At 41.1% G+C, this 13953-nt stretch overlaps 1 protein-coding gene across 1 annotated transcript in view; it reads right to left on the bottom strand.

Moving 5' to 3' along the window:
- Positions 1–13953, bottom strand: part of LOC311262277 (contactin-associated protein-like 5) — a 116700-nt gene that overhangs the window by 44369 nt on the left and 58378 nt on the right. Inside the window, exons 11-13 of the mRNA XM_084361553.1 lie at positions 8790–8896; positions 6699–6818; positions 2410–2610 (exon numbers count right to left, since the gene is read on the bottom strand). Coding sequence (XP_084217679.1) covers positions 2410–2610; positions 6699–6818; positions 8790–8896 — 428 coding nt within the window. The remainder of the gene's footprint in view (positions 1–2409; positions 2611–6698; positions 6819–8789; positions 8897–13953) is intronic.

Below are 13953 nucleotides of genomic sequence, written 5' to 3'. Positions count from 1 at the left end.
AATGTGAAAATAAGAATGTGACTAAAAAAGCAAGACTGAAGTATGAGACAGTAGGGAGAGCATGAAATTGCTGCTGTTTTAGTCCCTTCACTGTCACTTTAGAGTTCTCAGCAAACTTTATTCATTATGCGTGTTAAATAAGGAAAAAACAAGCCTTTAATAATTCAAATCAGACGGCAGTTGAACGCCATTACAGGAACATTAAATCACTGAACATCTGTGTTTTAAGTGACAGTAACAGAACAGAGGCTGACAGGAGAGTTGGCAGAGAGGGGACATGTTATACAGCCCAACTCCACAACTGGAGGTGAACTTCAGAAGTTCTTGGCACATGCCAGCATCTGTACTCCCAGCAGGCTGCTTCAAACAGCTGTGGCGCTTGTTTTTTTCAACGTAAATTAGCATGGTAAGTGCATTTTTGTACAATAATTAATTTGAGTACGCTGTAAAGTATGTTTGTTGTCAGAAGTGATCCTGCTTGTGTCGACACACTCAGGAAAGTAAGGAGACATTTACCTTCTTCCACAGACGTTGTCTGAGCTCTGACAATGAAGGCCACCATCACACCAGTGTGTTCATGCAGCTATAAAATTGGCTGTTTTCTGCCTCTCTTTGATGTCTGGTGTGATAATGAACTTGTTTGTTTTCACATGCATGGCACCCGGGGAATGGTGGAATCTGGGACGTCATGAATGTTTCATGATTTAAGAGCAAATGTTGTTTGGGCCACCATAGGTGCAGGAACAGTTCAAGATGAATGCACACAGAAAGATTGGAGACCGCCTTTCTAGTTATTGTGGAAAATATAACAAGAAAAGCGAAGCAGAAGGCAGGGTGTCGAAGGGGCAGCAGCTCTCAACGTGACAAAGCACAGACCGTCTGACTTTCAATTCACAATGAAACAAGACACACTCCCCTGATGGTGCGGAGCACAGAACATTCAAGAGACATAGTCCACGCGAGGCCATGACTTCGACTGGAGCCCTGCGAGAAAAACGCATCCCCCTCATTCATCTGAATGAGGCCAGTACAGCGACACAGCAGGCGTACCAACCAGAGGAGCTGGCCAACAATGAAACCCAACACAATGCAACAACCCCTGGCAAGGCACTGCACCGGCCAATCAAACACGTGTAAGCACAAATTCCTGGTGGAACATTTTGTCACTATAATTGTTAACTGTATTTGTACTGTTTACTGTACAGTGCAACTAGTGTGGGGGAAGCTACTTTGAAAGCATAGCTTTGTAAGCTAATATGACCACAGCAAAGGTACCTTCAGGAAAACCATTCTTTTTAACTAAAGCCACTCAGAAAATGTATTTCACGACTTTAAAACTAGAATGCGCGGTAGAGCGTATACCTCTGCCATGGCCAAAAGGACCCTTTAATTCAATCAGGCCTAATCCAATGTCAAATAAAAGTATTTAAATCTGTTAGATCTGGATGGTATGTGGATCAGCATCAAATTGAACTAACTCATAGATACCAGTGACTTAATATGCATGTCTTTTTCCGTCAATGCATGGAATAGTACTTTCCATGCATTATTCCCTGAGAAATTAACAAAAATGTTGAAAAATATCTCAGCGTTAAAGAATGTGAGAAGAAATTCCTTGATCCGTACTGTTATCTGAATCTGCACCAGAAGTTAGCAAGTCGGGTCCATTTTGGGTCGAGACCCATCCTCCATCCAAGTTTCACGGAAATGTTCTGTAGTTTTTGTGTAATCCTGCTGACCAACCAACCAACCAAACAACCAACCAACCAACCAGCCAACCAACCAACTGACAAGGATTAAAACATAACCTCCTTGGTGGAGATGGCAATGAATGTCAGCTTTGAACAAATCAATGGTAAAATAAAAACAAACAATCATTCCTTTCCTTCCAGTGTCAATCATCCACTACACAAAATAGGCTAAAAATGAACTGAACTACTTTAATCACTATTCATATAGAAATGTAGTTAAACTACTAGTTGAACTGTATGTAGTTCACCACTACCCAAAGCTGATCACAACTAAAGATAAAACAGTAGAAACAAATGCTGTCCCACAGTACTACAGACAGGTGTACAGTGTTTTGGCAGCTGATAAGCCTTCAAACACATTCATCTATTAGTCAGACTAAACTGGATCCATCTCATGTCTCACCAGTATCTTAAGCAACATGCCTCCACCAACGCAGACCATTGCATTTTTTATTGTTGGCTGCTGAGTCTCAGGCAGCAGTGAAATAAAAAAACACTCCTGTGCTGTGTGGTCAGTTATCCTTTGGTATCTCTAGGCCACCCATATGTAAGACCAGCTGACCCCGCCCATCATATGAAACACAACTTGACTGTTAGCTTGTGAGTTGTAGTAGTTTGCAGTGTGCAAGTTTGACATTCAGAGGAAAACAACACTCACCTTTAGTATTAAAGAGACGGGACTTCTTGCAGTTGTAAACCACTTCCTGCTGGCATTGCTCTGAGCCTGATACGATGGCATGCAGCTGCTCAGCTGAGGCGCTGTAGTTGAGCTTCATGATGTGGGGTTTGTGAGGAGAGGAGCCCTGGACTGTGACAGGAGCTGTGCTGTTGTGCGCCAACACCGTCCACACCTTCTCTTCTGAAAGAGGAAAAGTCAATCTGTTATCATGAGTGTGTTAACACCTTCTTTCAGCACATGTTCGACTGTTAGCATGATCTCATCAACACCTTTTGCACCAGCATGATCTCGCCGTGCTCTCATTATAAAACATTTATATCTCATCACATTCCATTTGCTCTTAATTTAAAAAAGTGTTTTGGACTGTTCACTTTAGCTTCAAACAATGTGCCTGCATGTCAGTGTTACGTATGCTAGTATGTGTTAGCATGAGCACATCATCCGCACCTTTTCATCTTAATACAAAAGCACGTTTAATGTAGGCTTTTATATCACAGTTGAAGGGAATACATGTGATTTATGATTGTCGTTGTTACAATAAATCATTAACTGTCACAACCAGGGTCAAATGAAAAAGGAGTATTTCTAAATTCAGGTAATAGCCATCACAGAAAACCTTCCATCAGCTGTGCCTAGTTTGGACTTTCTGTCATGGAAAGGTGCACTTTTAAAAAATCAAAACAACTTAGTGACTTAAAGACTAAATACAAAACATGAAATGCTTCTCAGTCACAGAACAGTGTACAGCAGCCTAATTGGCAATTGAACCAAAAAAGCAAGTCTAACGCTTATTTTTCAAAGTTCACAGATAAACAGCAGATGAATGAGCTCATAAATATAAATGATGTTACAGTAGGAGTTTTGACTTGTCATGTTGCTGAACAATTGCTATGACCCATTTGTGAGTCACACTTTACTGTACGTCTCAGCATCATGGCCAAGTTCATTAGCGAGTCATTGAGACATTCAGTGGTGTTGGCGGAAACATCGGTGTTGCTGGTGACATTTTCACAAATCTTTGCAGTTTCATACGACTGAGAACCCAACGGATGCCCTCGTTTCCAAGCAACAATTCTCCGTCACCCCGAAAATAAACCTTACACTTCCACAGCACACAATCCTATCACAGCAGAAGAGCCCCTTTCGGTAATGGTCTGCCTTTGCTGCTCACAGCATGAGACACTCGAGTTACATTTTTAATTTTGAACTGATTTCATAAACATTTACATACAAAAGTTAGTCAAGAGTTTGTACAGTAAAATCATATGAGGAATCCCTCCTATTTCCATCCCCACTCAGTTTTCATTATGGATTTTCTGTTTACTCTGCGTTAGAGAAAATCCCTCTCCACTTTGTGATTATTCACATCAGGTTGTCGGGCTTAGAGTTATTTACATTCCTAATAGATTCCTTAATTGAGGTCAAGCTGAGGCAATATCTGCTGCCGGGTAATTCATATTTGTGAGGGGGAAAGTCTGAGAACACAAAACGCCAAAGCTAGACAGCATTTGGTGGCAGCGCTCTCCTCTGTAACATCACCGCTATGTTAACCTTGCAAAGGACAAAGTAAGTGAGGAAGTTGTGACAGCCCAGTCATGAATACTGTCATAACTTAATGGAATATGTTTTGTCCTATATGTCAAGAGGACTGTGGATCACCTTGTGTCCCTCTCCCTGTCTGTCAAATGTCACATCTCAGGTGACAGTCCAGGTGATATAGAGCACATTGTGTTCCTGCTGTCAACAGATCACACTGATATAGCAGCTCTGATGCGGCGATACGTTCCCAAAGTCGCTATTAACATAAAACTGTAGCTTCACAAATCCAACTGTCCTGCCAGATTATACTAATTGCATACTGTAAATAATTAAAGGTCAAGTGGCAATGTGAGCCTTGTCGTCTCCAAAACTCAACAGATTGCCATGAAATTCAGTATGGATATTTGTGCTGCCAGGAGCATGTTTTGCAATGGTTTTATCGACTCCTTATCCTTAACTTTCCTTTAGATAGAGGTCAGTTGCTCCTCCTTGAGCAACACATAGTATCAGGACATGGTGTTTTCAAAAATCAATGGGGAAATCTCTGTGAAATTTGATGTGGATATTCATGGTCTCCAGGAAATAAATCCAAATAGTTTTGGAGAACCCTGACTTTTGCAAAATGATAAGGTCAAAACTACAAGCTGCACACAAGAAAGTCCAAATCTAACAGTCAGATGCTGATTAATTTATTGAGAGATGTATTTCCATTTTGGACACTTTTCACCCTCAGCTCAAAATGTCAGTCTTGCACACAAAATATCTCATTATTTAATGGCAGGCCGCCATTAAATTTACTGAGCATATTAGTGCTCCCAAGAGGATTAACCCTTCTGACTCTAATGACCACTGGCTCTGAAAATTGCAGCCTCTAGAGGCCACTAGAGGGGCTTTAGACTTGTAAGCTGTTAAATTGTAATTTCGTCATGACACTTTAAATTTGAGAAGCCACAACTCCTAATGACTTCAGTGAAACCTTGAAAGCACACAACGCCTCTTGTGGCGCACTGAACCGAGGGGTGCTTGCACTAGTTGTTGGGGGCACTATCATAAGTTGTTCTCCTTTTTAATTAAAGATAAAGACAGGATGAGGCAGCATATTGTAACAAACATAATGACTTGTCATTCTTTAGCTGGAGGGATGTTTTCTCTTTGTTTAAAGAAAATAAGTTAGACCCAATAACAGATTAAATGGTATCTGAGGGTGCTTGTTGTATCTGATATCACAGTGTTTGTGTTGTTCGTATAACATCACAATTAATGTTCCTGGACCGCCACTTCAACTGACGAAAAGTGTTAAAGTCCACATCTAAAGCAAGCCGTCATGGCCGAAGGGGTTAAGTATTGGACTTCCTGTTTGGTTAGGTTCAGGGAACCAAATACTTGCTCTGGTTTAGGGAACGGAACACCTTTTCAAGTTAAGGTAGCACACATTTGGTTAGGTTTAGGAAACAGAAATACTTGGTTAGGTTTAGGGGACAAAATATAGGTATAATTGCTCGATGTTAAACACGTGTTTGAGAGGATAACTTTCTTCTTCTTTCTCTAAGCTATCAGTTTCAATGTTGGTCCTGGAGCAACATTAATTATTCTAGGAACAACACCAACACTACGATACCGGATCAAGCTAGGATGCTTTCACATCTGTAGTTGTGTTTAGCTGGTTCGGACCAAGGATAAAAAAAACACACATTGTTGCATTCTTGCTGGTTTGGGTGCACAGGCTTTTCACAAATGAACCAAAAGGAAAAAAAACATGATGTTATACAGACTGACAGGTAACTCATTGATTGGACAGTTTTGGCTATTGTCATCCGTTCATAAGGACCAATGTGGGTCATTTTTGATGACTGACAGCATTCAGTCATTCTAACAGATTGTACGTTCTCTAGTGTCACAAGGCTTTCATGGACAAATAACTGATTAGAAGCATTATTTGCATTATGAGACTGAAACAGATAGAGACAGGATGGAAAAGTGGCATCATGTGCATTAATATGTATTTAATTTATAATGAGCCTAATGAACCGGCAAAGTACACAGAGTAGGATGGAACCACAACACGCTGCAATTTTAACGTGTAATGTTAAATGTCTCTTGAATGTCATCATTCAAAGGATCAGAGAAAATCCCCTTACTGAAAGTCGTACTAATGCACATTAGTATTACCATGGTTAATAAAGATTTGCGGAGACATGTACGTTGCCTATTCAGACTGATTATGGGATCACTTTCTGATCAGCTTACAATCAGCAGATGGATTTAATCGCAGTTTAATACTATAGTAGATTTAGTATCTTTTCAAATCCTGCTTAAATCATAAACCGACTGTCAAAAATACTTGAGCTTGTCCGTTTGCTTTCACCCCATAAAACAAACTGTGCTTTGAATGTGCTCTGTTTCTCTCATGGCCTTGTTTTTGGTTCAGCACCGAGACTCGATTTAACTGAACCAAACCTGTGTGAAAGCACTCTGACATTGTTTAAGTGTAACCACATGGACATTTACAAAAGATATTGACTTCTCACAGATATGTTCTAAACTCTGAGGAACTGCCCTGAGTGGCCGTAATGATTTATTACTGGATGGTAAAGTGTGAGATAGCCAGGCTGGGGATCGATGCAGTGCGATCACTACGTGAGCGGACTCTTTACTCTGAGCTTTCTGCCAGTTCTCAGTGGAACTCAAAAGGAGTAAAGGTGACAACACGTGAACTACAATGATCTCACCTGTCATGTTGCAGTATACCTGTGTGGGCCCCAGGGGACCACTCCCATCTGGATCAATGGAGAAGAAGCCTGAGGAGCTGCCAATCAGCTTGTAGGCCTCACAGGAGGACTCGTAGATGGCTAGAAGAGGCAGAGTGGGGACAGAAATCGGTTATTTCCTCCAAGAATCATCCCACGCTCTGACAGCTTTCTACTGGCTGACTCATCTGACTGCAAAAAATCTATCTTTATTTATGAACTGTTTAGAAGTTATTGTATTCATTCTTTAAAAAACAGTGAAGTGGTGGCTGCTGGTGACATATGTTTCTGCTCTATCCATCACCAGTTGTTGCTCTGATGCGGATTTATATTTGAATACTACTTACATTTGAATACGACTGCAAGGCCTGATCAAAATGTATTCACAGTAAAATATTAAGGTGGATTCAGTGTTTAATTTAAATCTTGTAATTGTAAATGTTTTCAGGGTCATATTCTCTTGGCTTAAAGTATTGTTTTTTGAAATGTTGGGGATTGGGACCCCCGAGGTGGTAACGATTTCCAGTGGTCGCCAGATTGTTGTGGAGAAAAAAATAATGTTTAAACAATAGTGGACTGCATGAAATGGTTTGGGGGCCTTAAAATGCAAACTTTTGAAACCAGGCTCCAGAGTGTAATCTTTTGAAATGCCACCCTTACAGTACCATCGTCATGTAAACTGGCACTGTGCAATTCCTGTGAAAACTGTGACGACAAGGCCATATGTGTTATATTTTCAGCCTTATAGCCATCTGTGAATAGTGGGACAGCAGGAACAATGACGGACTGTTGAGCTTTGTTTGTGCTGCTGACTCTACTGAGTTTATTGACGCTCACCATTAATGTGATGTGATAGCTCACCACTGTGTAGAAGAAAGTGTTAGATTTTCACGACGTTGCATGAGCGCAGAATGTCTTTAAACGGCAAAGGAAAAATATTTTAGTTTTTAGCAAAAGTGCTGTCATGTAAACTGGGCCTGAGACTGGGGAATAGTTTTTGAACTACCTTACACCTACCAGTGATATAATTTGCCTTGAAATGGATTGTGGAGTGTGTTTGTGAGAGTCAAAGGGCAGAGAAGAGCAGAGATTATTTACACTCTCAACACACGGCCAGACCGGTGCGCCCACTTCAGACTGGGTGCTTTCTAACAGCTCAGTTTAGCAGCTACAGTGAAGATTTCAGCTTTGAAAAGGGTGTAAATAACGTCTGTCCATCAATTTAGTACCTCTGAGCTTCTGGGGACTTAGATTATGCTGGTCGAGCTGTATGGAGCCATTTTAAGTTTCCTTGTTGCTACCTCAGTTGTTGCAGTTTACATGTGTGCAATGGCATATTTACAACTAAAATTCATCTTATTTTTTCAAAACAATGTGTCTTAGATTTCAGACAGTAATAGACAATAACAGGCTTCTGATTTCTAACCTTTGTTTTTGTGGGCTGAAATGACAACTGTAGCTAGTAGATGTTATCAGCCCAGATAGCTTGATAATTAAACTCGATGATATGGTTGACAATTCAGCCTCTGGTTCACTCATTAATCTTTCCAGCTGCTAAAAATATTTCTAAATCAGCAGATGCTCTTATCTGTCATGTAGCCTCCAACATGCAAATAAAACAACGTTGCCTGCATATAAACAAGAAATCAGTAATCTGGGGCAGGGGAATTTCACACAGAGTTTCCAACAGCCGTCTCCACTATGAATATCTGAAGATGTTGGGAGGATGTCAAAAAATGACACCCGTAAGGAAACACTTCCACATGTAGAGTCAGTCTGAAGCCAGCATGTTTCAAGCTATTTAAGGATGGAGTAAAAAAAAAAAAAACTGTTTCTCAGAAATCTGAAAGCGAGAATAGCAGCAATGATTGTGAGGTCATGTCAGGTCGAAGGAGGGCAAGTTTTTTCTTTGCCTCTCAGTTGTACAAAGTGAAGAAAGCTGGGAGCATGACAGGTGTGTGCGCTGAATCAAATGACACAGCTCAGTAGACCTCGAATATATGGGGAGGTGCAGAGGGTGTAATAGCAGGTTTGAGACTAGGTGGAGAAATGAAAGTGAGATGAACTGCTCACAGTTGTGACAGGTCGCTCCAGAGTATCCTGTTCCCGAACAGTCGCAGGTGAAGATGCTCCATGTCTGAGAGCAGCGGCCTCCATGTTCACACAGGTTGGGGAGACATCTGAAAAAAAAAAAAAAAAGTTTTTACACTAACATTTAATATCAGATAATATAGTGCTGATTAATTGGGTCAATACTTGTAAATTCATCAATTATTGTCATATATATATATATATACAGTATGATCATTGTAGAAGCCAGCAAGAGCAAGCCAAAGTATCCAGGCCTCCCTCCAGGCCACTCCTCCAAAATACATCAGAACACACTGCCCGACTACACCATGGACATATAGCCCCATTCATTCCGATGAAAGCTGCTCAGCGGTGCAAGAAGCAGAAAACGTTCAGCTTCCTGGGTATAGAATGACGCGGCCCATGGCTAACTTGAATGGGGGTAAAATGATTTACTTGTGCCGCTCTCCTGCGACTAAATGGATGATATTATGACGGTGAGGTTTTGACACTCAAAAAAATGTATCCACCAGTTTATTCTATCCACGGTTTGGCCACTATTGACTTTAAAAAAAACGCTGGCTGACAGGCTCTGTTAGCTTTTTGAGCCTTATAAATACATAAATAAACAACTCTGTTAAATGCCACAATTATATAAACACAAGCAAAATAGCCGTCATGAACGTACCTCAGTCCAAAAGGTTACCCAGTGTAAGAGTTACTTCTTACTGCTGTAGGTGTGTGCTGTCTGCTAACAATAGCCACTTAAGGAGGCTGTTTCTGCTCAGCAGCTCTGGTCTTTGGCTTAGGGGCTGTGTGCTTTGTGCTAACTGTATTAGCCACTGAAAGGCTATTCCTGCTGCTCTTTGGCTCAGGGGCTGTGTGCTTTGTGCTAACTGTATTAGCCACTGAAAGGCTATCCCTGCTGCTCTTTGGCTCAGGGGCTGTGTGCTTTGTGCTAACTGTATTAGCCACTGAAAGGCTATTCCTACTGCTCTTTGGCTCAGGGGCTGTGTGCTTTATGCTACCGAGTTAGCTAGCTACTGAATGGATTGTGTACTGTGATTGATCACACATTTGTCATTGAAAACAATATCCAACTACCTAATTTTTCACCATCATGTACAGTAAGTTAACATCGAACATTATCTTAATGAATGAAAGGAATGAACAAGGCTACTGTTAGAACTCACCACTGCACTTTCTCTGCCATTCTTGTGCGACTAGCTTCTTTCTAGCTTTAGCAGTAGATCAGCCTAGCCTTGTGGAAATTCCAGTCATGCACAATAAGTGCATGGGTAGAATGTGTGCAGATAGGTACGTAGGTAGACAGACAGGTAGCCTGTTCAATCATTTCATGTGGGCTGAATGAAAGGATAAAGTGGGCTTATTAAATGCCTGCAACAGCCACAGATACTGGATTTGTTCTTTTATTTGTCAGAGCATTTGATTTTTGATTACTGTCCGGATGTTAAGGGATTTTAGAACAAAAAAGCTTCCAGAATAACTTACCAACCCTAGCTTTAATTGTTTGATGTGTAAAATATCAGAGGATTAAAAATATATAAATGTTTGATCTGTTCCAGCAGTCAAAGATGCTTTTTTTTTATTAGTTTTTTTTTTTAATATACATAACACAAAATATTAAATTTTAAAACTGGTACCTGACAATTGCTGATCAGAACAGTTGCTATTAGTTGCTGATTATGTAAGTCTTCTCCTGATACACTTTCATGTTCTCCTGTTATAAGCAGCACAAAACAGCTATTTCTTGGCTGCAAAACAAAACACCGCACAAGCCTCTTAGGCATTTGTATTAGGTGCCAGTAGAGATACTTCTTTTGTTACTGTTTGCAAACCTGATCTTTTATTTATCAGGCAAGCACGACCCCTGCTCGCTATTCTCTTTATTCTTTTGTACGCAATTATGAACACGCTTTGGAACCCACCCAATAGACTAATTTGCTGTTTATTCATGTTTCATTAAAAATCTCAAACAACTGTGAAATGATTGTGTCTCATACTTTGCCCTTGTATGAATTTTAAAAAAAGCTGACACGTCGAGGCGTTTTACTAAAAATAAAAGCATTACTGTCACCTTCAGACTAGAATGCCCGTTAATGGGATTTTGACACAATGAGCGCTTCACAGAAATTTCAAACCACACTCGTCTGATTAATAGTCCCTTCCTCAAGCCTCCTTCAGTTTCACATAATTGCCAGCCTTTCGAGCATGCATCTATAATTTCATACACTTTCATCTCCCACCTATTAACTGCAGCGGAGCGGGCCAGCCGCAACACGGATAAGGTTGCAGCCACTGGTTTAATTACCATCAAGCTATTTTCTGTTGTGTTCATGAGTGCCCTCACAGGTCATGGAATTACAGTAGCCAGCACACCTAAGTGCATGCTGACCATAAATTGAGTCACAAGGTTTAATTAGACACAAAGAAAAGAGATTGACTCTGATGAAAGTTAATTTTCTCACACTTGGGGGTCATTAAACAGGCCACAATAAGTGAAATGAGAGTTAACATCAATGAAATAAATGTTTGAAAAGCTGCGTACAACTGCCTCACATGTCATGTCAAGCAGATCTGAGCACAGGATGTTGCAAAGACATCAAGTACACACCAAAAGGAAAAAAAGTGTGGATGTAACCCACACACATTTGATTTTAGTTCTGCATAAGTTTCTTTGTTGCACACTGCATAATGCATGTAGATGGTTGTTTCATTTGTAGGAAACATCAAACGCTTTCTCCGCTCGCATCTGTTTTTATGAAATGCATTATGCAGTGACTATTAATATTTATCAAAGATTAGGAAAAAATACACTGAAATGTTTCTGTAACATTTCACAGAGCTTGTTTTTGCTTTAACAGTAAAGTGGAGTTTTTGCCTCAACTTGTAACGCTCCATAATCAACGCTGTTTACATTCACTGTGAGTGAAATTACTTTTTAAGTCATGTTTGAGTCAGAGATTTTTAACTTCTTTTTGCTTATGGGTTTGGGTTTATGACTCATTTTCTGTCGTGGTTGAGGATCACTGCTTCTTTTCATTAACCTTGTCTCGAGCAGCAGCAGAGCCGTTTTCAGCTCTGATGAACCCGCTCTACACTATGTGCTCAGCAACAAAACAACAGACAACCAGAGTTAGTTTCTAGCTGGTAAAATGTACTGCATTAATATGGTGCTTTTCTAGTCTTCCCATTCACACACACAATAATACACTGGTGGCAGAGGCTGCCATTCAAGAGGCCACCTGATCATCAGGCTCAGTAACCATTCATAGTCACACTCACATATCGATGAGCAGCCACCAAGAGCAATTTGGGGCTCAGTATCTTGCCCAAAGACACTTTTACAGCTGGGGACTGAACTTCCAAGCTTCTGATTAGCTAGTGACCTGCTCTGATTCCTGAACCACAGCCACAGATGAATACAGAACATTTAGCACTTAGGTGCCAACCCACCAGCTAACCAAAACCAAGAGAGCTAGCCTGGGGCCTGTGGAGGTCTCTGTCTGGGGAGATCCAGCCTGAGGATATACCAAGGAGATGCTCTGTCCCCACCTCCTCTACATGAATGACATTAAGTTGTATGCCAGGAGTGAGCAAGACATCGACTCACTTATTCACATCACCAGGATCAACAACAACGGCATCAGAATGTCATTCATATGGTAGGATGGTATCAAAGAGAGGGAAGATGATCTGAAGTGAAGGGGTTGAACTACCAGAAGTCAACAAAGCACATGTAGACAGACACAAGTACCTTGGGGTTTCACAAGCAAATGGGAACCATGAGGAGGCAGCCACAGTCAAATACCTTCATAAAATAAGACAAGTCCTGAAAAGTCAGCTGAATGGTGAGAACAAGGTCTCAGCAATCAAAACCTACGCCCTGTCGGTCATCAGATACCCTGCTGGCATAATAAGGTGGCCAAAAGAGGAGCTGGAGGCCACTGATATCAATACAAGGACGGTCCTCACAATGCATGGAGGGTTGGACCACAAGTCCAGCGTCCAGAGGTTGTACACTAAGCGGAAGGAAGGAGGCCGAGGACCAGTGAATGTCAAAGCCACTATCCAAGATGAAGTGATGAACTACTAAGGGAATACCTCAGGTAGCAGAAACTCCTAGAGGAGGGGAAGGGAGAGCAGGAGGAAACATCATGGAAGGACAAACCCCTGCATGGTATGTACCATCAACAGATTGAAGAGAGTGGCTGATATTGAGAAATCCTACAAGTGGCTGGGAAAAGCTGGACTGAAAGACAGCACAGAGGAACAAGATCGATTGAGGCCGAGGTCTACCAAACCAGACAGGACCCCAGATGCAGGCTGTGCAAAGGTGCCCCTGAGACAGTCCAGCTCATAACAGTGGACTGTAAGATGCAGGCAGGCAGGGCGCACATGGAGCACCATAACTATGTGGCTGGCATAGTGTACAGGAACATCTGTGACGAGTATGGGCTGGAAGCCCTTAGGTCAAAATGGGAGACACCTCAGAAGGTGGTGGAGAATGACCAAGCCGAGATCCTGTTGGACCTCCAGATACAGACCGACAGACTGGTGATGGCTAACCAACCGGACACAGTTGTGGTGGAAAAACATCAGAAGAAGGCAGTGGTGATAGATATAGCAATCCCAAATGACAGCAACATCTGGGAGAAGGAACACAAGAAGCTCGAGATATACCAAGGGCTGAAAGAAGAGCTGGAGAATATGTGGAGAGTGAAGGCAGTGGTCCCTGAAGTGGGCGAGTGGCTCCAGCTGAGTCCAGGAACAACATCTGAGATCTCGTCAGCTTGTTGAGTTCTTCTGCACTTATAATAGTAATAGTTATCTGACAAACATTAAATGGTTTCTAAATTATTAAGAAATTGTAAAGGTTTATAGACATCAGTTGAACCGTTAAACAACATGGCCATCCAAATAATAACAACACAGTATTAACTGACCATTTACAAAGTAGTATTAACATCAGTTGCAACTTTATAATAAACAATTGCTTGATAAGGAATTTAGAAAGCATGTCATTGTTTGTTAACAGTGAAATAGCTATTAGATAAAGTTTTTTAACCATAAATTTAACATTTTTCAATGATGGTTATTATGTGTGACCAGATTTGTCTTTATACGATTGTAGAAATGTATATTT

The sequence above is a fragment of the Pagrus pagrus genome (assembly GCF_965226575.1).
Source record: "Pagrus pagrus genome assembly, chromosome: 9".
NCBI classification, from domain to species: Eukaryota; Metazoa; Chordata; class Actinopteri; order Spariformes; family Sparidae; genus Pagrus; species Pagrus pagrus.
Note: the sequence above shows the minus strand (reverse complement) of the source record. Positions and strands in the feature narration are given on the sequence as shown.